The sequence below is a fragment of the Phyllostomus discolor genome, chromosome 1, assembly GCF_004126475.2.
Source record: "Phyllostomus discolor isolate MPI-MPIP mPhyDis1 chromosome 1, mPhyDis1.pri.v3, whole genome shotgun sequence".
NCBI lineage: Eukaryota > Metazoa > Chordata > Mammalia > Chiroptera > Phyllostomidae > Phyllostomus > Phyllostomus discolor.
Window position 1 is genome coordinate 155,160,965 of NC_040903.2, and position 21,858 is coordinate 155,182,822.

Sequence of the window (21,858 nt, forward strand, 5' to 3'; positions counted from 1 at the left end):
AAAATATTTTGTTTATTTATTTTTAGAGAGATGGGAAGGAGAGTGAAAGAGTGGGAAACATCAAGTGGTTGCATCTCGCACGCCCCCTGCTGGGGACCTGGCCTGCAACCCAGGCATGTGCTTTGTTTTTTATTCCAACATATACTGATATTTGACCCTTTGACATATGCCATCATTGTGTGTGTTCGGGTTTTTGTTTCTGTTTTGGGGCACTTTCTTACTTTCTGGGACTATAAGATGCTCCAGGCTCATCTTGTATATTTCCTGCCCCAGTCCTAGAATCAGCCATTTTTCCAAGGACTCTTGGTTCCTTTTACTAGAAAATGGTATTAGAAGGCAGGATTTGAGTGCTAGATATGCACATTGCCATGGGGGTGTCTTGCTTTTTGCCATTCTCAGCTGACAAAGGAAACATACGTGTATACTGTTATATATATGCAATGTCTATAAATATTTCTGTATATAACCACTTGAATCTATATATGGGTGAGTTTTTTTAAAGTCTGTTACAGCTATGTAGTGTAATATTTACAGCTGAAAATAATTATACAACTGTGATTTGCTTTTAAAAACTCCAGCAAAGGCCCTGACTGATGCGGCTCAGTGGGTTGGGCATTGTCCAGTAAACCAAAAGGTCACTGGCTCGATTCCTGGTCAGAGCACATGCCTGGGTGCAAGGCCAGGTTCCTGGTTAGGGTGCAACTGATCCATGCTTCTCTCTCACATCAATGTTTCTCTCCCTTTCTCCTTCCCTTCCCCTCTCTCTAAAAATAAATAAATAAAGTCTTTTAAAAAATAAAAACTCCAGCCCTGGCTGCTGTGGCTCAGTGAATTGGGTGCCAGCCTGTGGACTGAAAGGTTGCTGGTTCAGTTCCTAATGAGGACCCCAACTGGGGGGTGTTTGAGAGTGAAAAGCAGCCAATCAGCATATCTTTCACATGTTAATGTTTCTCTCCCTTTCTTTCTCCCTCCCTTCCATGCTCTCTAAAAGTAAATAAATAAAATCTTAAAAAAAAAAGCTCCAGCAAAACAACAAAATAATAGGACAGTTGACTAAGATAATACAGAGTGATGGGTATATTTGGGATTCATTGTTACACTATTCTCTCTATTTCTGTATATGTTTAAAATACTCCATAATAAATTTTTTAATATACAAACAGATCCAGCCATGGCTGGTGTGGCTCAGTGGATTGAGCCCCAGGCTACGAACCTAAAGGTCACCAGTTCAACTCCCAGTCAGGGCACATGCCTGGGTTGTGGACCAGGACCCCTGTTGGGGGCATTTCAGAAACAACCAATTGAAGTATCTCTCACACACTGACGCTTCTCTCCCTCTAAAAAAAAAAGAGAGAGAGAAATCCAGAAAATCCTCATTTAAAGATAATCAAATCAAAAAGAGAAATACAGATAGCCTGATGCAGGACATCCAGACACACCCACACTTACACTCACACATGGAACTCCTCCTTTCCAGATGAAACTCTGCCATTCCTAAGTGAAATTTTGAAAAGGACAAATTTTTTTTTCTTCCACATGCTTGGACTCATCTGCTTGTACAGAAACCTCAAACTTCCTGTTGTCTTTCTACTTCCTAAATCTGCTTTTGGGAAAAATCCGATCATTTGAAAGTTCCCTGTGACTATAAATCAAAGTGTAGTTTCTCCTAGGAATTTACCTTTCTGCTTCATCTTTGGCTGGACATGGAGTGGCATTGTTTTTGGCTCAGGAATCTCAGGCAAGGGGTGTTTGGCAGGCACAGCAACAGTCCCCAGTGCCCCTGGAATTGTACCTGTGGGTGGTCTTCCTCCAAGCCCCACAGGCATAGATTCCCTGCCTTCTCTAAGGTGATTGAGGAACAGAACAGTCTGTGGCCTGCGTCATTTCTTAACAGAGGCTTCCCAACTCTCTCCTCTTTAACCAGTGGTTGAGAAAGAACAGGGACTTGGTCACAGGGCTGGGGAGACTGCCAGGACTCCATGGCTCACCTTGGATCCCTCTCGGTCTCCCTACCTCCAACCCAGGGTTGAGTGGGGGTGGGAAGCCAGGGAGAGGAGGTCCAAACTCTGAAAATGGTGAAGTAGCTGCTTCCTGTGGGTAGATGGTTTTTATTTCCAGGTTTGTCTTTGTTTTCTCTGGATCGTTGGCCTCCTTGGGCAGTCCTGGGTCATACAAGGCAGAGAGTGGGAAGATACCTAATTCACCTATGTAGCGAAATGCCAGGGCTCAGCCTAGCTCCATCCATGAAGGACTGCTATGGTCCTTTCTCTCTCCTGCAGCCCCTTACTCCCCAGGGATAGATCATAGATGGCTCCTGTTTTGTTCTGAGCACAGGAGTTCCTGGGACAGCTGATCTTCCATTAGGTCAAATACATTTCCTGTTGATTTGATTAGTTCCCTTCCAAGCAATGCACTTATAAAAGGAAGGGAGATTTTTGCAGGCATGTATTTGCATAGGCCGCCAACCTCCTCCAGGCGTGCTCACTCAGGCACACACACACACACACACACACACACACACACACTTTCTCCTTATCCACCCACAAAGCGTCAGTCACATTTAGAGTTTGCACAAATGCACACCCTCCCTCATATATCACAATGCACACCCTCTCACCCACCTACACACCTCTCCCACAAAATCACACCTGCTTGAATACCCTTAAAAGTATGTTCCTATACCATGCAGAGAGAGAGAAAGATAGGTAAGAAAAATGGGTTGTGAGTGCTCAGGAAGGCAAGTGCCCTGCAAGTATAAATACTAAGAATTGAGTCCTGGCTGGTGTGGCTCAGTGGATTGAGCACAGGCTGCAAACCAAAGGGTCTCCAGTTCATTTCCCAGTCAGTGCACATGCCTGGGTTGTGGGTCAAGTCCCCAGTGGGGGCCACGTGAGAGGCAACTACACATTGATATTTCTCTATTTCTCCTTCCTCTCCCCTCTCTAAATAAATAAATAAATAAAATCTTAAAAAAAAAAGAATTGAGAAGGATTCTGAAGCGGGGGTAGAGGAAGCAGAAACTCAGGGCTTCAGGCCCCACATGAACAGTGTGCTGAGGACAGGTGACAGTGATGTGTCTCAGGTCTGCAGATGAGGCAGGAGGTTTGGAGGTTCTGAATAGAGAATAAAGTGGCATCCATGGCATGTCTGAGATGCCTATTTTGACGGGTGGCAAAGGATGTTCCTTGGCCTGGCATTCCTGGTCAGAGTTCAGGAAATGACTGGGAGGGAATGAGGAGAGTAAAGGAAGTGGAAGGCTGGGTTTGGGCTCTGGCTTTAACATTCTCTAGGAGGGTTCCTTCCATTGTCAGTAGGAGGATGCTTCCTTCCACTGTAAACTGGAAGTGCCCTCTAGAGAGGACAGGTCAGGGAGAGAGCCTTGAGAAGTGACAAGTGCTCAATCAAGTGCAGGGCTGCAGCAGCCACATCGCCGTAGTAGGGCCCTTGCAAATCTGGTTTCAACCCCAGACTGTTGTCTGCCTGGTCTGATCCGACTCAACCCAAATTCAGAAGCTGTGGATTCTGGAAAGGCGCAATTTTTTTTTTTCTTTAGGAAACGGTCCTGGAGCTAATCCACAGTGTCCAAGGCTAACCTGAAGGCTGGGCCCCTGCCATCAGACAGCGCTTCTGCTTCCGCTTCCGGAGTCTCTCCCTGTGTTGCCGCCTGGGGGCGCCCCCAGCTGGGTCTGAGGCTGCCTCCAGCACTGCTGTTGCTGTTATTGTTAGCGTAATTAATAAACAAGCACTGATACGGCCAAGTGGAGAAAGAGGCAGGTTCCCGCTGCAATGAAGGTGAATCCCTGGAAAGATCCAATGAGGCTGCGGGACTGAGTAGTGGCTTGTTCCTCCTTCCCACCCAGGAGTTCTGGAAAGGCCCATCTGGAGTAAGCTCCAAGGCCCAGGTAGACAGGGGCTAGGGCAAGGGGAAGGGAACACCTGGATTTGGAACCAGCTCAGCATCTGCCTGACAGGATGTCCGTGGGAGCATCCACCCCAGTGATTACTGGTTGTGTGACAGGCCAAGCTCTGAGGAAATTATTTAACAGGCATCTGCTTATTTATTTACGGTGTGCAAGGTGCTCTACTAATAATTAACGTTTTATTAGACACTGAAGTAATAGAGGAAACCTTTATACTAGGTCCTGCGGAGTGGGAGGTAGAAGCTGAGGAAGCAACTAGGAAGAATGATAACCCCCCGAAGATATGGTCACTGGACTTTAGCCTAGCAAATAAAACCCGAGGATTACCAGAAGAGCTTGGAAAACTCAAGGCTTAAGGCCCAAGATCTTGGAAATGAAGGGGTGGGGAATGGAGCACCAGTTGGGGAATTTGGGTGAAAGTCTCAGGAAAGAGACATGAAGAAGTGCTAGTAGATCCTGTGGGGGGAGCCCTGAGTCACAATTTCGGGGGTCCCGATGGTTGGAAGTGTCTAGGACATTGAAATGCTTTATATCCTGAGAAGCCGGTGCTGGGTTTTCAGGATCAGAATGTGGACAAAAGTTGGTGTGTGGTAGAGGCTTCTAGCAAGGGTTTGAGGGAAGGATCAGGAGTGCTGGGTTTGAAAAGATTCTGGAGTGTATTTGGGAAAGGAGGGGCGTGGCTGAGGTGCCATCCAGGGACCCACTCAGATCCTCGGGTTCGGCATTGAGGTAGCTGGGGCAGGGGGTGCTGGCCAGGGTGGTGATCGGCCAGAAGCCAGAGACGAGTCTGACAACCGCCAGGTTGGCGCTCGGAGCAAGCCGCCCGGGGCCCCGCGGGGGGGCGGTACGAGCTCCGGCTGCAGGCGGGAGGAGTAGGGAGGAGGCGGCGGCTCGGAGAAGAACATGAATCAGCGGCGGCGACGGCTGTGGAAGGAGTGCGGTGGTCCAGGAGCGGCCCCGGGGACCCCGCGCCGCTGACGGCGGCCGCCGCTAGTCTCTGCGGGCGCGGGTCTCGGAAGCGCGGGCCCAGCACCGCCCCCAGCCGGCTCCCGCCCCCGCCTCCCTCAGCCCTCCTCTCCCCTTCCTCCTCCTCATTTCCCTCTCCCTCTTCACTCCCTCCCGGTCACTCGCCGGCCGGGCCCGGCATGGTGCGGCGTCGCCGCCGATGGCGCTGAGGCGGAGCATGGGGCGGTCGGGGCTCCCGCCGCTCCCGCGGCCGCCGCCGCCGCTGCTGCAGCTACTGCTGCTGGCGGGTCTGGCCACTCTTCTGCTCCCGGAGCCGGTGGCCGAGGGTAAGAGCTAGCCCGGGAGGCGGCGCGAAGCAGGGGCTGCGGAGGGGCGCGGCCGCGTCGGAGTCAGGCATCACAGCCCGGCGAACCCCGGGCCTGGGCGGGCAGGAGATTTGGGTGGGGGGGCCAAAGCTGGAAGGCCGAGGTTTGGGGACTGGGGGAGGGGCAGTAGCGGTGTGTTCGCAGTCGGATCTCGGGGCCCCCACCCCCAACTTTCTCTCGTCTGGGGCTCTTCTGGTGGGGTGGAAAGGAAAGGAGTGGGGCAGTGTGCTGAATGGTCAGCGGGGGTGTTTGGGACTGGATCTTCTCACCTCTGTGTTCCTAGTTGTTTGCTCTCCCCTTCCAGTCCTGGGGACCCCCATTCTGCCCACGCCACGCACTGTGGTCTTTCTCTGAAATCACTGGGGCTGGGGCTGAGCACCCAAGAGGCACCATTTAGGCACAGGGGCTATGAAGGTGCCGGCTCACGGAAAACGTCTGGGCAGACTCTGGTTTCTGTGCCCGCTGAGCTTCCCGAAGCCTGGCGTGTTGGAGAGGGTGCGAGGTCAGGAGTCTTTGTGGGGGTTAGCCTTGTGTTCCCACATAGCGACGGGGGCATTTGCCAGTCACAGCAGTGCTCCGTGCAGCACCCTGGATCCTCAAGTTTACTCTCCGCACCCGAGACTGCTGGGTGTGTATGGAGGGTGAGCCTCTCCCTCCTTGCCCTGTGACTGATCCTGACCGGCTGAAGGGAGTAAGGAGAAACACAGGCCGAGCAGCTGGCACTGAGCTGGCACCTTCTCTTGAGACAGCACTCCCTGCCGACTCTCAGGGAAGGGAAAGGAAACAGTGAAAAGTATTTACAATCTGAAAGGCGTGTGTCTCAGGATCAGAGAGTCCAGGATTTGACTAGAGAGTCACACAGCAAAGAGTAGGAAGATGCAGAACTGGATTTCAGAGATGTGGATAGTTCAGAGGAGACCAGGAGGGGTGTGTGTGTGTGTGTCTGTAGAGGGTAGTGTTCAGAGGGTGGCTTCTGTTTGGTATGACAGTAGCTCAGGGGGCTTGTGCTCCCCATTCAGGGCCCCCCCTCTCCCTTCCACCTCCTACCTTCCTAGCACCCACCACTGCACACATTCAGGTATTAATAGAGCAGGCAGCTGCCAGGAAGGCTGCCATGTGTTTGATCTGACGTGGTTTTGCAGCCATATGTTCTGAGCTTCAGGGGAGCACCCCCCTCCTTCCTTCCCTAGCCTCCTTTCTTTTGCCTGGGTGGGGTGCAGGGGATTGCCAGCAGTGGCGGAGGCCTGGGCTCACACCTTGGGTGGAGAAGTGGCTGCCTGTTGCACTGGCTGGATACAGCAGCCTTTCCCTGGGCAGTACCTGCCCCAGGTGTACAAGAACACCTCACTCTTTCAGCTTGGTTTGCCTTCTTTTTGCCTTTTGGGCCTGAACTTAACTTTGCCCAACAGGGAGGTATGGGGCAGAGGTCTGTTCTTTAGCACTGGGGGAAAGTTGGCAGTGGCAGAAATGGTGCCTGGAGAGTCAGTCTTTACCCCTACCCACAGCCCTTCCACATTGTCTTGCCTCTGCTTCCTTGGCCATTGGCTGAGAATGAGCCCTCTGACACAGAAGCTAGATTCCAGAAGAGGATAGGGGCTATTTCCAGAGACCGGGGACCTCTCAAGCTGGCTGACACATTCTCCTTCCCACCTCACAGGCCTGAAGTTCATGGGGGCCCCGGTGAAGCTGACAGTGTCTCAGGGGCAGCCAGTGAGTCTCAACTGCAGTCTGGAGGGGATGGAGGATCCTGACATACAGTGGATGAAGGATGGGACTGTGGTCCAGGGCCTGGATCAGGTGTACGTCTCAATCAGCGAACAGCACTGGATCGGCTTCCTCAGGTGCAGCACTGTGGGGGAAGGTGTGGGATGCCAGCCTGGGGACATGGGGAGCTGGGAGCAGTGCGGATGCCCAGAGGTCTGTGGTTCTTTATTTGGCAACCTGTGGAAACTTCCAGAAGTTGGGCAGGCTGAACGTATTGAGTCTGCCCAGCAGAGCTACCTCCCATGACCCTGGGAGGTGAGCCTGGTGTCCTGTTTCCACAGCCTGAAGTCAGCGGAGCGCTCTGATGCAGGCCAGTACTGGTGCCAGGTGGAGGACGGGGGTGCCACCAAGACTTCCCCGCCAATGTCGCTCACAGTAGAAGGTGAGGAGGAACATGGGCATGTTGGCTGTCGCTGGTGACTACACCTCTGGAAAAGAAAGCTCAATGGAGGAAAGCTGGCTCAGTGCCTTCTGGAGCCTGATTGTACCAGGCTCCAGGCCCACCCCGACATCGGAAGACCGTACCCGCTGGAGTCTGGGTATTTGAGAACCAAGGGCGCAACTAGGACTCACAACTTATGGGATGCAAGTCATTTTCAGTTGTCTGAACAGCAAGCCTGAAGCACCCATTTGGGCTGGACCCTGTTTTGCCAAATGGCCAGGCCAGGAGGGGTAGAAGTGGGGGAGGGGACGACGACTCTGCAGCTGTGAGAGCTCAGAGCTGTTCAGCCCAGGAAAACAAAGTGACTAAGAAAGTAACAAAGGGCTCTCAACTGGATCTGGGTCCTGCCAACAGAACTCTGCTCAAGCTCCCGCCCACTTCTCCCTTTTTGCCCTTCCCCCAGCTCCCCACCCTCTGCCCCATCTCTTGCTCCTTGCTCAGAGAAGGGCTATCAGAGCAGGTCTGGGAAGGGAGAGTCTGCCTTGCCCAAAGGGACAGCATAGAGGATATTCCTAAGGGGGGCAAAGAAGAGCTCTTCTGTCAAGCCAGGTGCTGTTCTGCAGTTGACCCAGTCGTAAGGGCCCGTGGGACCTTATGCAGAGAGAGCTTCAGATGGTAGCAAACTTGCGGGTTGGGCAGCTGGAAGCTGAGAGGTGGCAAGTCTCATTCCCCATGCCCCTTTTCTCCCTAGGTGTGCCATTTTTCACTGTGCAGCCGAACGATCTGGCGGTACCACCCAATGCCCCTTTCCAACTGTCTTGTGAGGCCGTGGGTCCCCCTGAACCTGTTACCATTATCTGGTGGAGAGAACACACGAAGGTTGGGGGACCTGCTCCCTCTCCTTCTGTTTTAAATGTAACAGGTGAGCAAGCTTAGGAGGGGCTTTGAGTAGGGGTGGTGAGGCTGGCAGAGTTCAGATCTGTTTAAATTACTGTTTGCTGTTGTGAGTGTCCGGAGCAAACCCTGATGCCTGGGTACGTGCGCTGCACCATTGCTTAGCTCATTAGTCAGGTGTGCTAGGCTGGTCGGGTGGGCAGATTAATGCTGATCCTGCTGTGTGTGCCTAAGGAGGATGCTGGAGCCTTTTTCCCTGGTTCACGATAGTGCAGGCTGTGTACAGCTGGCGCTGGAGGTGCATTGGGTAGGTTCAGGGGCACCCATTCCTCCTCCACCCCCACTTCTCCCGAGGGAAGGAGCCAGGAACCAGCCCACACAGAGCTAGGAGGAGTGTCTGGCAGACTTGCCTAGAAGATGAGCGTCTCAGGCTGAAACGTAGAGGGAAGGAAAACGGGGAGGGGAGGACAGCACAAAAATACAGGGCCTCCTCTCCTAGCGGCCCCTGCATTGTTTTCCTAAACAACTCTGCATACCTCCGCACAGTTAGACCAAAAGCATTTGCACCTGCACTCCTGCCTGGACCCCAAGATCCTAGGGCATGTACCTCATGTGGTTGAGGGGCTCAATGTATTTGTGAAACAAAGTTAATGTTTCTGGTGGAGGCTTGAACTGGCCAAAAAAAGATTGTTGTTTGAGGTTGGTCTCAGGGACTGGCCGGTGGGAGGGACGGGCTCTGACCTACCAAGTTCCCTAGTGGTGTGGATCTTGAGAAGAGGTGGACGGCAGGACCTGTTGGAAACAAGGGCAGGACCTATTCAGGAGGTGCTGGGTTGGAGCAGATCAGAAGGGAGCTTGGGTTTCGTTCTCTCCAGATGTGCCTGGTTGGGACCCTCAGGCAGCTGGCCTGATAATAAGCACTCACTGAACACCTACTCCACACACCACACTGTGCTAGGCACCACGGGGGATGGAAGGAATACAAAAGAACTAGCAGCCATCTGTCCAGCCCCCAAGGAATTAGAGACAAGACACATGCATAGGGAGCCAAGAACTGTTGCAAAGCAAAGAATCTGCAGACACGGCAATGCCATGGCACGGAGCAGATGGAGAAGGGCTCTGGAGTATGCAATAAAGGAGTGACCAGAAGAGGGAGGCAGTTTTGCGCTGTATTTGGGGGATGGGATTGAAGTAGGAGGGGTGGTACTACATCTCTCAAGGGCTTACTGTGTGCCATGCACTTGACATATTTGGTGCTCAACAGCCCCCCCCCCCCATTTGGGAGATGAGAAGGCAGAACCCCAGCTTTTGGATTTATACCCAGGCCCCTTAGACTCCAAAGTCCCTGTTCGTTCTGCCGTACTCGGCTATGTAGCCCCTTTGGCTGGAGGGACTTCTGGGATATTAAGTTCTGGAGCCTAAGTAACCACCTTCCCCAATCCCAGACTGAGTGGGAGTTGCTGCATGGGGGTGGGGTGGGTGCTGACCGAAGTTTTCCTGCCCCAGGGGTGACCCGGAGCACTGTGTTCTCCTGTGAAGCTCACAACCTGAAAGGCCTGGCCTCTTCTCGCCCAGCTACTGTACATCTTCAAGGTAGGAGAACTGTGGGGAGAGAGGGTAGGTGAGACAGGGGCATTCTTGGCGAGCTGTCCAGCAGTGGAGAAAGGCAGAATTGTTGGGTATTTCAGCTCTTCTCAATCCTGCTGGGATCTGAGGGATGAGGGGTTAATTGGCATAGCTCCATTCCTAGTGGGAGCACCTGAGACCCTGCCGAGGCTGAGATGAGAATAGAAACTTGACGTCACAGCAGATTTCCCATCATGAAGCAGAGCCCTTGGGAGGGCGGGAGGAGAAGAGAGTGCCAGCGGGAGATGGTCAAGGCTCAGGCCCAACCTTGCTTCTGCCAGCCCCTGTGGAGGGAGTGGGGGAGGGGAAAACAGCCTGGCAGGATGCTAGAGGAACCCAAAGGGCTGTGTGTGCACAGAGGGAGGGAAGTGGGGGAGATCCAGCTTGTGGAGAATGGGCTGTGACTGCAGGGGCTACCTCTCCCAAGGCTGAGGTACTGCCTGCCCTCCACATTCACCCACTGTCATCCTTTTCCTTGGATTTATACCCAGGGCCCCTGGTTCAGGGAGAGGTAGCCCCTCCCCACAGCCTGGGCACTCTCTTGGGTGTGAGCACCTGCCTCCTGCTGGCTGCATGGCTTGTATAGTGCTGTGGTTCCGGGAGTGCTAAGTAGGCATCTTCAGTTTGTGGGGGGCAGACCCTAGGGAGGGACTTGAGGCTTGACTCTGATGCCTTCTGTCCCCTCCACTCATGTCCTGGGCACCGAACTCCGGGGCACTGACTCTGAGTTCCTACCCACAGCACTGCCTGCAGCCCCCTTCAACATCACGGTGACAAAGCTCTCCAGCAGCAATGCCAGTGTGGCCTGGACACCTGGTGCTGACGGCCGAGCCGTGCTCCAGTCCTGCACAGTCCAGGTAAACTGAGAGGGCGGGGCGGACTCTCCTGGCCACGTTCACTCTGGCTGCTTCAGTGGCACTTTGTGGCCAGTGGTATTGCATTGGGTAGCACTAGACTCACCCATGAGGCTTGTCTCCAAGTGTATTCGGGTGTCATTACCTTACCAAGAACTGTCCAGGCTGCTGCCTCTTATCGTAGGGTGCTCTGGTAACCAAAGCGACTATGCCGATTGGCTGAAACCCATGCATTCTTCAGACTGGAAAGCGAATCACTAGAGCAAACTTGGGATGTCTGGAAGGGTTTGTCTTATGCTGATGAAAACCCAAACCTTTGATTTATCTGATACCTGCACTCTCATGCCTTGCGCCTCGCTCATGCCAGAGGGAACAAAGGCACTAGGAGTTCTCAGCCCCAGAGAGGGAAAACCTGGATAACGTGATACTAAAAATGAGAGGTGACACAGGCTTATTTATTTTCAGATGTTTAATCAAAAGATGTGTAATGAGCACCTTGGAAACTGTTCTAGACAGTTCCTCCAGGCAAGAGAGGCCCTAGCTCTACCCTGCACCATTCAGACAACCCCACTCTGGCCCTCCTTTGGCTGCACCCCCGCACCCTTGTCCCAGGGCAAGTGGGGCATGCCCACCCAGATCGTGAGGACAGCCCCTCCCTCCCCCAGCCACCACACCCCACCATACTCGAGATGCTCAGGGTTCCTTGTCTTGTGCTAAGTCTGCTTCTGGGCTTGGTGGGCCTTTTCCCTGATCCATTCCTGATGGGGTATGGAATGTACGCCTGTGTCCAAAGGGCAGCCGTTTGTGGGGGGGGAAGGGTGTCGGGCAGTATTTCCACCCTGTGCACGTGACAGCCCTCACGGTGCAGATCCTGACGCCACGTTCTGGCCTGGGCGTCCAAGGAGTTGGAGGATTATAAAGGCAAACCTTCCAGGTTGTTTTGAAGCTTTGTCTGTCAGTACATTAACATAGAAAATATTCTGGTATTTTATTTAACAGCTTTGTTAGTTGATTTATAACATTTAAATATTTAGCTATATGGGACATGGGTCTCCACTTGTACTGTTGCCTTGGACTCCCCAAATGGGGGGTGAAGGCCCCGTTCATGGTGCCCCCAGGCTCCCAGTGACTCTGTCCTGGAGCTCTGAGACTCTGACCCGGCTGGCGTACAGTCACAGTAAGTGGCCACGACTGTGGCCAAGTCATGTGCCAAGCACGAAGGGGCATGAATTTTGTCAGGAGTAGTTGAGAAAGGCCTTCACAGAGAAAGTGGTATTTGTATTGAGTGTTAAAGGGTGAGCTGGACTTTACTAGGAAGAGCAGGTGATTCTAGGCAAAGGCAGCAGCATTTGTAAAGGCGTGGAGCTGCTGCCTTTGCCTAGAATGACCTGCTCTTCCTAGTAAAGTAAAGTGAAGGGGGGAGGGTTGGTGGGAAGCGGTGGGTTGTGATAGCTGATAGGCTTAGAGAGGGCATTTGCTCAAGGGCCCCCCCCCATGTCTATCCCATCTTCTGTCTCTACATCATTAGTTTTCTGATTCTCTGTAGGTGACGCAGGCCCCAGAAGGCTGGGAGGTCTTGGCTGTCGTGGTCCCTGTGCCACCTTTTACCTGCCTTCTCCGGGACCTGGCACCTGCCACCAACTACAGCCTCAGGGTGCGCTGTGCCAATGCCTTGGGGCCCTCTCCGTATGCTGACTGGGTGCCCTTTCGGACAAAGGGTCTGGGTAAGGCACTCTCAGCAGAGTGGCTATAAGGCTGGAGCAAGGGAGGGGCTGTCTGGGCTCCAGTTCTGAGCTCAGTTGACTGGGAGAGGAACTATCAAAGGGAGCTGATGCACCATTTGGCAAACACTTACTGATGACTTGCAGCCTACTTATGAACTAGATAAATCCTAACCCCACGCCCTCATACCCCGCAGCACTCGTCTGGTAAGTGGTACAAATGAGCAAAGTAAGGTCAGATAAGGAGAGTGCCCCAGGGTTAGGTCTGATTGATAAGAAGGAGCCATGCTTGGTGGGTATCACTGCAGAAAGAGGGCACAGTGAGTGCAAAGACCTCATGGCGGGAACTCGTTTGAGTTCTCTAGCGATTGCAAGGGGGTTGACAGGACTGTGATGGGAGTCGTGAAGGATGTGGCTGAGGCAGTCACCAAGGCCATTAAGAGAACACTCTGCGTAGCAGGGGAGCTGCCACTGCTCAGCCCTCCTCCCCAGGACAAGGGCGAGAGCAGTCAGGACTGGGAGGCCAGCTTTCCCCTACCCATTGCTCTCTGCGCTGTTTAGTTCTTGGGAGTTGGCTCCGGAGGCCTGCCTGGGATAGTGGTGGTGAGAAGGGCGGGGCTGTTAGTAACCTTCTCTCTTTGGATGCAGCCCCAGCCAGTGCTCCCCAGAACCTCCATGCCATCCGCACAGACTCAGGCCTCATCCTGGAGTGGGAAGAAGTGATCCCTGAGGGCCCTTCCGAAAGCCCCCTGGGACCCTATAAACTGTCCTGGGTTCAAGACAACGGAACCCAGGTAAGGGAAGGAACCCAGGTAAGGGAAGACCAAAGCCTGCAGGTTTTGAGTGTCCTTGTGTCACCACCCTTCAGGGCTCTAAAGCCTGCTAGCTGGCTTCAGAATGGTTGTGGGTGGGGCTGGCCTTGGTGGGCTGGGCCTCCCACCACCCCAGGGAGCCCACTTCTCCCACCTTCCCCTGCAGGCCACACTTCTTATTGGATTATGTTTGCTGTTAGGATTGCATCCATTGGCTACTTCGATTGTAAAGCAGGAAGCACATTTCTGCACAGCCTGGGGGAGGGCACAGATAAGGCCTTATTATCCTCAGGCCAGTTCCCTCCCATCCCCCACTGCTGCATTCCTGGGACTGAGCCTTGTTTGTGTTCCCGAGGGGCCTCTGCAGCCCGGAGCAGGAATGTGATCACTCCCAGCAGGTCGTGTTCCTGCAACCTCTGAGCCCAGTGCCTCTAGGCTCCCATGTTCCTAGTTAGACCTTTTTCTGCCTTCAGGCCCCAGCTGGAGGCCTTTTCCTCAGACTCAGTGTGAGATGGGGCTTTTCTTGGCTGCAGGGTGAACTGATAGTGGAGGGCACCTGGGCCAACCTGACAGTCTGGGATCCCCAGAAGGACCTGATGGTGCGCGTGTGTGTCTCCAATGCAGTTGGCTGTGGGCCCTGGAGTCAGCCGTTGGTGGTCCCGTCTCATGACCACGCAGGTGAGGCCAGTAGAGGGAGGGGACAGAATGAGGGCTTTCAAGGGCGCCCTAGACTGGTGGGAGGAGGCTGGCAGCACCTTACCTCTCAACAGGCCCAAGGACTCGGGGTCAAACGGTTGAGGCCAGGGCCAGTACTTATACTGCATCTCGTTCTCTGGTTGTGCCTCAGGTCCCAACTGCCAGAGCACGTCACTGACAGGGTAGGGGCTCTCAGGACTTCGTGTGGAGCCTCTTTCTACTTGGCACCTTAATTGGCTTGAGTCTCTTGACCAGGCCAGATGGCCATCATTGGAAAGCTCTAAAGGGACCCCTCGGCGTTAGCCTGCCTCACGCCTGTGTCTCCCACAGGCCAGCAGGGCCCTCCCCACAGCCGCACGTCCTGGGTGCCTGTGGTCCTGGGCGTGCTGACAGCCCTGGTGACGGCCGCCGCCCTGGCTCTCATCCTGCTTCGAAAGAGGCGGAAGGAGACACGCTTCGGGTAAGGGGTAGGGACACAGAGGCAGAGCCAGAGGGTGACTGAAGGCCTGGGGCCAACCCTGCGTCCTGGCTTTCCCCTTAGGCAAGCCTTCGACAGTGTCATGGCCCGAGGAGAGCCAGCCGTTCACTTCCGGGCAGCCCGGTCCTTCAATCGGGAAAGGCCTGAACGCATTGAGGCCACGTGTGAGTGGTGGGGAATCTACGTGGGCAGCATGGGGTACCTTGCACCCCATCTGTGTTCCTTTTACTAATTCATTAATTTGACCAATATGATGAGTCCCAAGCACACAGTATGGAAAAGACACACAGACATTACCTTGTGGAAGTCGCCATTCTAGCTGTGGGAGAGCCAACCTAACCTCGTCTCTGCTCCGTGGCTGGAGTCTGGGGTGGAGGAGGCAGGCTGGGGTTGGGGTTAGGAACCAGAGTCCCTCTCTTTTCTCCGCCCCTCCCCACCAGTGGACAGCCTGGGCATCAGTGATGAACTGAAGGACAAACTGGAGGATGTGCTCATCCCGGAGCAGCAGTTCACCCTGGGCCGCATGCTGGGCAAAGGTGTGCGGGGCTGTGCAGGGGTTGGTGTGGGTGGAGTTTGCTGTGTCTGGGTGTGTGTGGTTGCTCCCATCCCTTTGAGGGTGTGGATTTGGGTCAGCTCCCATAAAGAGGAAGTGCTCGCAAACTCCCGAGTTTGGGGTCTTTGGGGAAATGACAGCTGGGGACAGGGAGCACTGCTGAGGAGTTACTCCCAGCATGCTGTGGTTTGGCCGTGGATGAGGGAGCCTCCGCCAGTGGCCCCAGGGGCTAATGCGTTTGTGTCCCTATGGAGGGTCACCTGGGAGGCCTGGGAGGGGAGAACAAGAGGGTGAGGGGACTCCTGACCACATTTGGACTGGTTTGTAGGAGAGTTTGGTTCAGTGCGGGAGGCCCAGTTGAAGCAGGAGGATGGCTCATTTGTGAAAGTGGCTGTGAAGATGCTGAAAGGTGAGTGGAGAGTAGCAGATGGGGAGTAGGGCATCGCTTGGGAGGATTAAAGGGGCGACTGATCCTAAAGCAGGCGCTGCTGGGCCCCTGGGCTTTCCGAGGAGAGTTAGTCAGCACTAACTGAGATACCACGTGACTAACTCACAGGCACGAGCCCACACACATTCATGCCCCAGCCTTTGCTGTCTGCCGGCAGCGGAGACTGCCCTCTGGGCTCACGCAGAGTGATGAAAGCTGCGGTTGGTCCAGCTGCTGGGCTGTCCAAAGGGAAGGCATCAGCGAGTGGAGAAATTCTTAGAGAGCACCAGGGCCGTGTCAGGATTTCTCCTGCCCATGGCCAGACTGTCTCATGGGCCCCCTGGGAAGCCCAGGATATCTGAAAGACAACCCTTAAGAGCCTCTCGGGTCAGAACTGGGGACACATCTTCTTCATTCCCTCCCTCCCATCGTTCTCCCCCAGCTGACATCATTGCCTCGAGCGACATTGAAGAGTTCCTCAGGGAAGCGGCCTGCATGAAGGAGTTCGACCACCCACATGTGGCCAAGCTTGTGGGTGAGCCCCTTCTTAGGGGAGGCAGACACAAAATAAGGCTAGAACTGTGTTCCCCAAAGGTGGGAGGGCAGCCTGAGGGAGTGAGGTTCGGCCTTACCTGATAAGCAAGCAGATGGCAAAACAGCTAGGAGGTCCTGGCTGAAATCTGCTCAGACTCCAGGTAAGGAGTTTAGTTTGCAGGCCCTGTACTGAAAGTCTGCACGTGAAGGAGGAGGAGGGGACAGAGAGGATGCTCCAGAGATCTGGGGGTAGCCACAGTCCATCCCGCGTGGTCACCAGGCCTGTGTGGAATTTCTGGGGAAAGAGGTAGTAGAGGCGGGGGCTCATGCCAACGCCTGAGCCACCCTTTGACCTCTCTGTGACCCGCTCCTGACTCTCCCTTGTTCCCAGGGGTCAGCCTCCGGAGCAGGGCCAAAGGCCGTCTCCCCATCCCCATGGTCATCCTGCCCTTCATGAAGCACGGGGACCTGCACGCCTTCCTGCTTGCCTCCCGGATTGGGGAGAACCCCTTTGTGAGTGCTGGGGGTGGGGGTGACCAGGAGTAGGAAAGGGATGGAGACCCTGGGAGAGAGGTTGTCTGGATAGAGAGGTCCAATTGAACTGGTTGGGAGAAGGCTTTTTTTTTTTACTTTGAATTTGACTTTTTTTTTTTTTTAATTTTTTCCATTACCATTTATCTCCCTTTTACTCTCTCCTGCTGCAATCACTACACTATTGTCCATGTCCATGAGTTCTTTCTCCTTTTTGCTTGATCCCTCCACCCCCTAAGTGCCCCACCCCAGGGCTGTCAGCCTGTTCTCTGTGAGTCTGTCACTATTTTGCTTGTTTGTTCAGTTTGTTCATTAGATTCCACATATGAGGGAAATCATATAGTATTCGTCAAGTTTGATTATTTATGTTTGCTGGGAATTTTAGGCTGGGCAAGGACCCTTTCTCGGAGAAGAGGCCTGTGGAATCCCCAGTTGGGGGAATCACTTGGGGTGCTCTGGAAGATTTGCCAAAGCTTCCTTGCTTTGGGGAGCCCCTCTACTTTTTTCCTTTCAGTGATTCCAAGGACAGTCTTTAGGCTTTCTGGCCGAGGAACCCCATTTACGCCGCCCTGGCTGGGTAGACAGATCCAGGCTGAGTTTGCTCTGTCTGCCCACCAGAACCTGCCCCTGCAGACCCTGATTCGGTTCATGGTGGACATTGCCTGCGGCATGGAGTACCTGAGCTCCCGGAACTTCATCCACCGAGACCTGGCTGCTCGGAATTGCATGTATGTGAATTCTGGAGGCCTGGACTGGGAGGGAGTAGCTAGTGCCTGGAGGAGCTAGCTAATTGTCAGCTCTCGCCCAGGGCAGTATCTGCTAGGTGAGGGGACAGCTTGGGAACCTAGTCAGGCTGCCAGCAAGACCCCATCCTTCAATACTCCTCTTAGGCTGGCAGAAGACATGACTGTGTGCGTGGCCGACTTTGGGCTGTCCCGGAAGATCTACAGCGGGGACTACTATCGTCAGGGCTGTGCCTCCAAGTTGCCTGTCAAGTGGCTGGCCCTGGAGAGCCTGGCCGACAACCTGTACACTGTGCACAGTGACGTGGTGAGTGTGGTGGCACAGTGAGGCTTGGTGGTAATGCAAGTGGTGTGGACTGGTGTGTGGGTGGGCCTGTAGGATCCTCAAGGGCCCAGCCAGGTCAGCGCTCTGGGCCTCGGCAGCCTTGTACGAGGCCCCTGAACCCCAAGATGTGCTTGCCGCAGGGGCTCTGTGTGGCTCAGGAAGCCTAGTGACACCTTCTCGTCTCGACTTGGTTGCAGTGGGCCTTCGGGGTGACCATGTGGGAGATCATGACTCGTGGGCAGACACCATATGCTGGCATTGAGAATGCTGAGATTTACAACTACCTCATCGGCGGGAACCGCCTGAAACAGCCTCCAGACTGCATGGAGGACGTGTGAGTGCCCAGGAAGGGGGTTACGGGAGGAAACAGGAATTTGGGTTTCTGCGGACGACTGAACCACAGCTGCCGAGCCAGTCAGAACCTCGAGTAGACCTTTTTTAAAAAAATGGTCCTTGTTGTTCATTAGAGGGAAGACTGGCCTTCACCCCAAACTTCTTCACCTACCACTTCCTTGTTTTCTTTCTTTCCTCCCTTCCTCTCTCATATTTCTTACTCCAGCCTTTTCCTGTCACTGTTTTCTCCAGTTTCCAGGGAGAACCAGGAACCCAGAGGGCAGAGGTTACGGGGCTGAGCAGCAGTAGGTACAGGTTTCCCTGCCACCTTTCCCCTCCCTTCCCCTGCCCCCGCCCCCCCCCCCCAGTCTGAGACCCCTGAGGCAAGCAGAGCGGTCCCTCCCTCTGCCAGAGGGCTGCACCTGGGGGCGGGGCGACAAGGAAACAACTGCTCCACCACATTCCTTGCCTGACAAGGAGGGGGTGTGGGGGATGGGAGGTTAAGTTCCTTCCTTGTCTTGGCCTCTTAGGGGGGTGGAGGGACTCTGTCCCGCTGGTACAAGTGAAAAGGTCCTCTGGGGGCCCAGGAACACTCTGGCTTGCGTGGGGTGAGGGAATAACACTAGAACAGACAAATCACAGAGGGCGTGAGGGGTAGGAGGCACATATTCTACAATGACAGGGATCTAGGTTCAAACCCCAACTCATTTACTTAATAGCTGTGTGACATTGGTCATGTTACTTAACCTCTTTAATCCCAGTTCCTCCTCTGCAAAATGGGGATGATACATAATAGTCTTTTACTCATAGGATTAGAGGAGGATTACCTCTCTTGCTGTGGAACTGGACCTCCAGCGGTCCGGGAATGTGGACAGGTAGCGGAAGGCTGAGCCTGAATGGTGGGGTCCTCTTTCTCTAGGGCAGGGGTTCGAAGTGCCCTGAGCCTGGACTGTAGGTAAGAGACAAATCAGAGTCACGGACCAGGCTACCCCTCCCATTCATTCAGCAGAGCCCAGGGCCTGGCAGGGGCAGCAAGCTGGGCTGCAGCCTGCCTTGGCCTGGAGCTGCAGCGAGTCTGCTGGGCAGTGGGGACCAGCCCCTGGCTTAGTCTCCTGGGCTGGAGCTAGTGTTGTCAATAGAGGGTGGGCGGACGCTGGCCTCCCACCAGGCAGCCTGGTGGACAGGCGCCAGTTGGCTCCCAGCACAGCCTTGAGAATGTGTCTCAGCCTGGCCACAGACCCTTGGCCCCAGACCATTCCCACGGCCCACTCAGTGTCTGGCACGGCTCCCCCACCATTGGGGGCCCCTGTCAGGAAGGCTGCTGGTGTGTGGCGAGTGTTGGGAGGTTTTTTTGTAGGCATAGGGAAGAGAGTCAGGCCTTTGCTGTCTTTGACTAATCTGGTCTCAGCCCCTTCCCGTCAGTTCTTTTTTCCTTCCTCAGCCTGAGGCATGCCTTAGGAGCAGGGTAGAACCTCAGGGAATCCGTAAGGCTCCTGAGGCTGTGTTTCGAAAGTGTTCCTGCCAGGGGAAGAGGGCTGGAAGCTCTCTTCAGATCTCAAAGGTGCTGGTGAATAAAGAGGATTTAAGACTGCCTGAGGAGCTGGGGATTTAGGACAGAGGGTGGATGTCAAAGTCCTCATTCCAGGCTGTTCTGACAGACAGACACTGCTAGTACTTCCTTCCAAGAAGAATAGAGGGGACTCTGGGCCCAGCCCACCTAGCTTCCAATTGCCTGTGTGACCTTAGCCAAGGTTTTTATCCTCTCTACGCTTCAGTTCCCACATTGGTAAAGTGGGGACCCCTTATTTCAGAGGGGTGTTGTGAGAAGAGTCCCTGATACATGATGGTAAGCCCTGTACACAAATGTGTTAAGTTAAAAAAATTTTAAATCGCCCTGGCTGGCATAGCTCAGTGGATTGAGTGCGGGCTGCGAACCAGACATCGCAGGTTCGATTCCCAGTCAGGGCACATGCCTAGGTTGCAGGCCATGGCCCCCAGCAACCACACATTGATATTTCTCTCTCTCTTTCTCTCTCTCTCTCTCTCTCCCCCCCTTCCCTCTCTAAAAATAAATAAATAAAATCTTTAAAAAAAAAATTTTAAATCCAGGTTTTGGCCGTGGCTAGGGCATCTCAGTGTGTTGAGCACCAGCCTGCAAACCGAAAGATTGCCAGTTCGATTCCCAGTCAGGGCACAGTCCTGGGTTGCCGGCCAGGTCCCCAGCTAGGGGTGTGCGAGAGGCAATCCATCCATTTATCTCTCACATTGACGCATCGCTGTTTCTCTCCCTCTCTTCCTTCCCCTCTCTCTAAAAATAAATAAGTACAATTTTTAAAAAGATTTTTTAAAAAATCCTGGTTTTGTATGATTAAGGGCCCTCTGCTTTTGTGGAAACGACTGTGCCTCCCCTTTCTTCTGGCTCCTCATTACCACCCCTCACTCTTCTGTCTGCCCCAGGTATGAGCTCATGTACCAGTGCTGGAGCGCCGACCCCAAGCAGCGCCCAAGCTTCACATGCCTGCGAATGGAGCTGGAAAACATTCTGGGCCACCTGTCCGTGCTGTCCAGCAGCCAGGACCCCTTGTACATCAACCTGGAGAGAGCCGAGGAGCCTGCTGAGGGACATAGCCTGGAGCTGCCCGGTGGGGACCAGGCTCCTGGCAGGGCTGAGGATGGCAGTGACATGGGGGCAGTGGGGGGCACCCCCAGTGACTATCGGTACATCCTCAGCCCTGGAGGTCTAGCTGAGCAGCCCAGGCAGGAGGAGCAGCAGCCAGAAAGCCCCCACAACGAGCCCCAGAGGCTACTGCTGCTGCAGCAAGGCCTACTGCCCCACAGTAGCTGTTAGTCCATAGGCAGAGAGAGGGCATCTGGGGCCATGCGGCTAGCTCTGCTGGCTGACCCAGCCCCATCTGACCCCACCAGCCCAGGCAGCAGGGCGTGGAGGCTCCTGTGGTAGTCTTCCCAAGCTGTGCTGGAAGCCTGGACTGACCAAGTCACCCAATCCCAGTTCTTCCTGCAGCCACTCTGTGGCCAGCCTGGTCTCCTCAGTTCGGGCCTCGGCTGCATGGAGGTGGGCCAGGCCTGGTTGTCTAAACCCAGGCAGCTGGCAGGAGGGGGTGGTTATGTTTCCATGGTTACCATGGGTGTGGAAAGGAGTTGGGGGAGAGTACATCTAGCCCTGTGGGCCCTTACTCTCCTGGCTGAGCTACCGTGCTGCTTCAGTGCATGCATTGAGGTGTTTCTGTAAACCCCAGGTCTGTGCCCACGCTTAGGGTTTAATTGCCCAGGTTTGTCCCTCCTCACAAAGAGATGCCCTTGCATTATTCCCCTTTAGGTCAGAGTTGGTACAGCCAGGACCTAAGCCCTGTGATAGGAGGCAGTGGGACATTCTCAGGTCTGAATTGTTGTCACCTTCCTGATTACCAGCCCTGCCTAGGCCAGGAGTAAAGTGCAGCTGACCAGGTCACAGTGAGGCATGCTGGATTACCACAGGCTGCCACTTGCCCTATTTGTAAGGGCAGTGCCCTGAGCCTGGCAAGAAGGGGTGCTGTAGGGCTTGTCCAGCAGTGAGTGAGGCAAGAGAGGAGACCAGGAGCCCCTCTTCATGCCCTCTTATAGTGTGTCTAAGCATGCTACCAAATCCTGAAATATCCTCCGACTAACAAAGGCAGCTGTGTCTGAGCCCAGTCCTTCCATGCAGCATCTCTTAGTCCCAGCATTCCCTCTAACTGGACACCCTCTTCTGTCCCAGGTCTCTGGAGATACAGGGAAAACAGGCCTGATGGCTGGTGTGGGTGAGGGGGAGTTAACTGGAGCCTGGACCCCAACCCTGGCTGGGGAAGCACATGGGGTGGGCCCTTGCTGTTAGGGACATTTCCAAACCCTTAGATGCTGTTTAAAAACAGAAATAAAATTGAAGACTAAAAACCTA

The 21,858-nt window shown here is 54.3% G+C and overlaps 1 protein-coding gene across 1 annotated transcript; it reads left to right on the top strand.

The window, feature by feature from the left end:
• The first annotated feature begins 4,621 nt into the window (after window positions 1–4,621).
• On the top strand, window positions 4,622–21,858 carry TYRO3 (TYRO3 protein tyrosine kinase). The gene is made up of 19 exons (XM_028508199.2): window positions 4,622–5,212; window positions 6,909–7,092; window positions 7,297–7,397; window positions 8,149–8,319; window positions 9,798–9,884; window positions 10,659–10,774; window positions 12,318–12,495; window positions 13,141–13,286; window positions 13,838–13,982; window positions 14,331–14,460; window positions 14,542–14,642; window positions 14,919–15,014; window positions 15,360–15,440; window positions 15,901–15,993; window positions 16,384–16,505; window positions 17,142–17,251; window positions 17,414–17,573; window positions 17,789–17,925; window positions 20,382–21,858. Exons 1-19 carry the CDS (start codon window positions 5,086–5,088, stop codon window positions 20,770–20,772), a joined length of 2,676 nt encoding a protein of 891 aa, XP_028364000.1. The 5' UTR covers window positions 4,622–5,085; the 3' UTR covers window positions 20,773–21,858.

Coding starts and splice junctions, on each gene's coding strand:
- TYRO3 (XM_028508199.2), top strand. CDS start 5,086: ATGGCGCTGAGGCGGAGCATGGGGCGGTCGGGGCTCCCGCCGCTCCCG. Junction 7,398..8,148: donor AATGTCGCTCACAGTAGAAG/GTGAGGAGGAAC, acceptor TTTTCTCCCTAG/GTGTGCCATTTTTCACTGTG. Junction 13,983..14,330: donor CCCGTCTCATGACCACGCAG/GTGAGGCCAGTA, acceptor TGTCTCCCACAG/GCCAGCAGGGCCCTCCCCAC.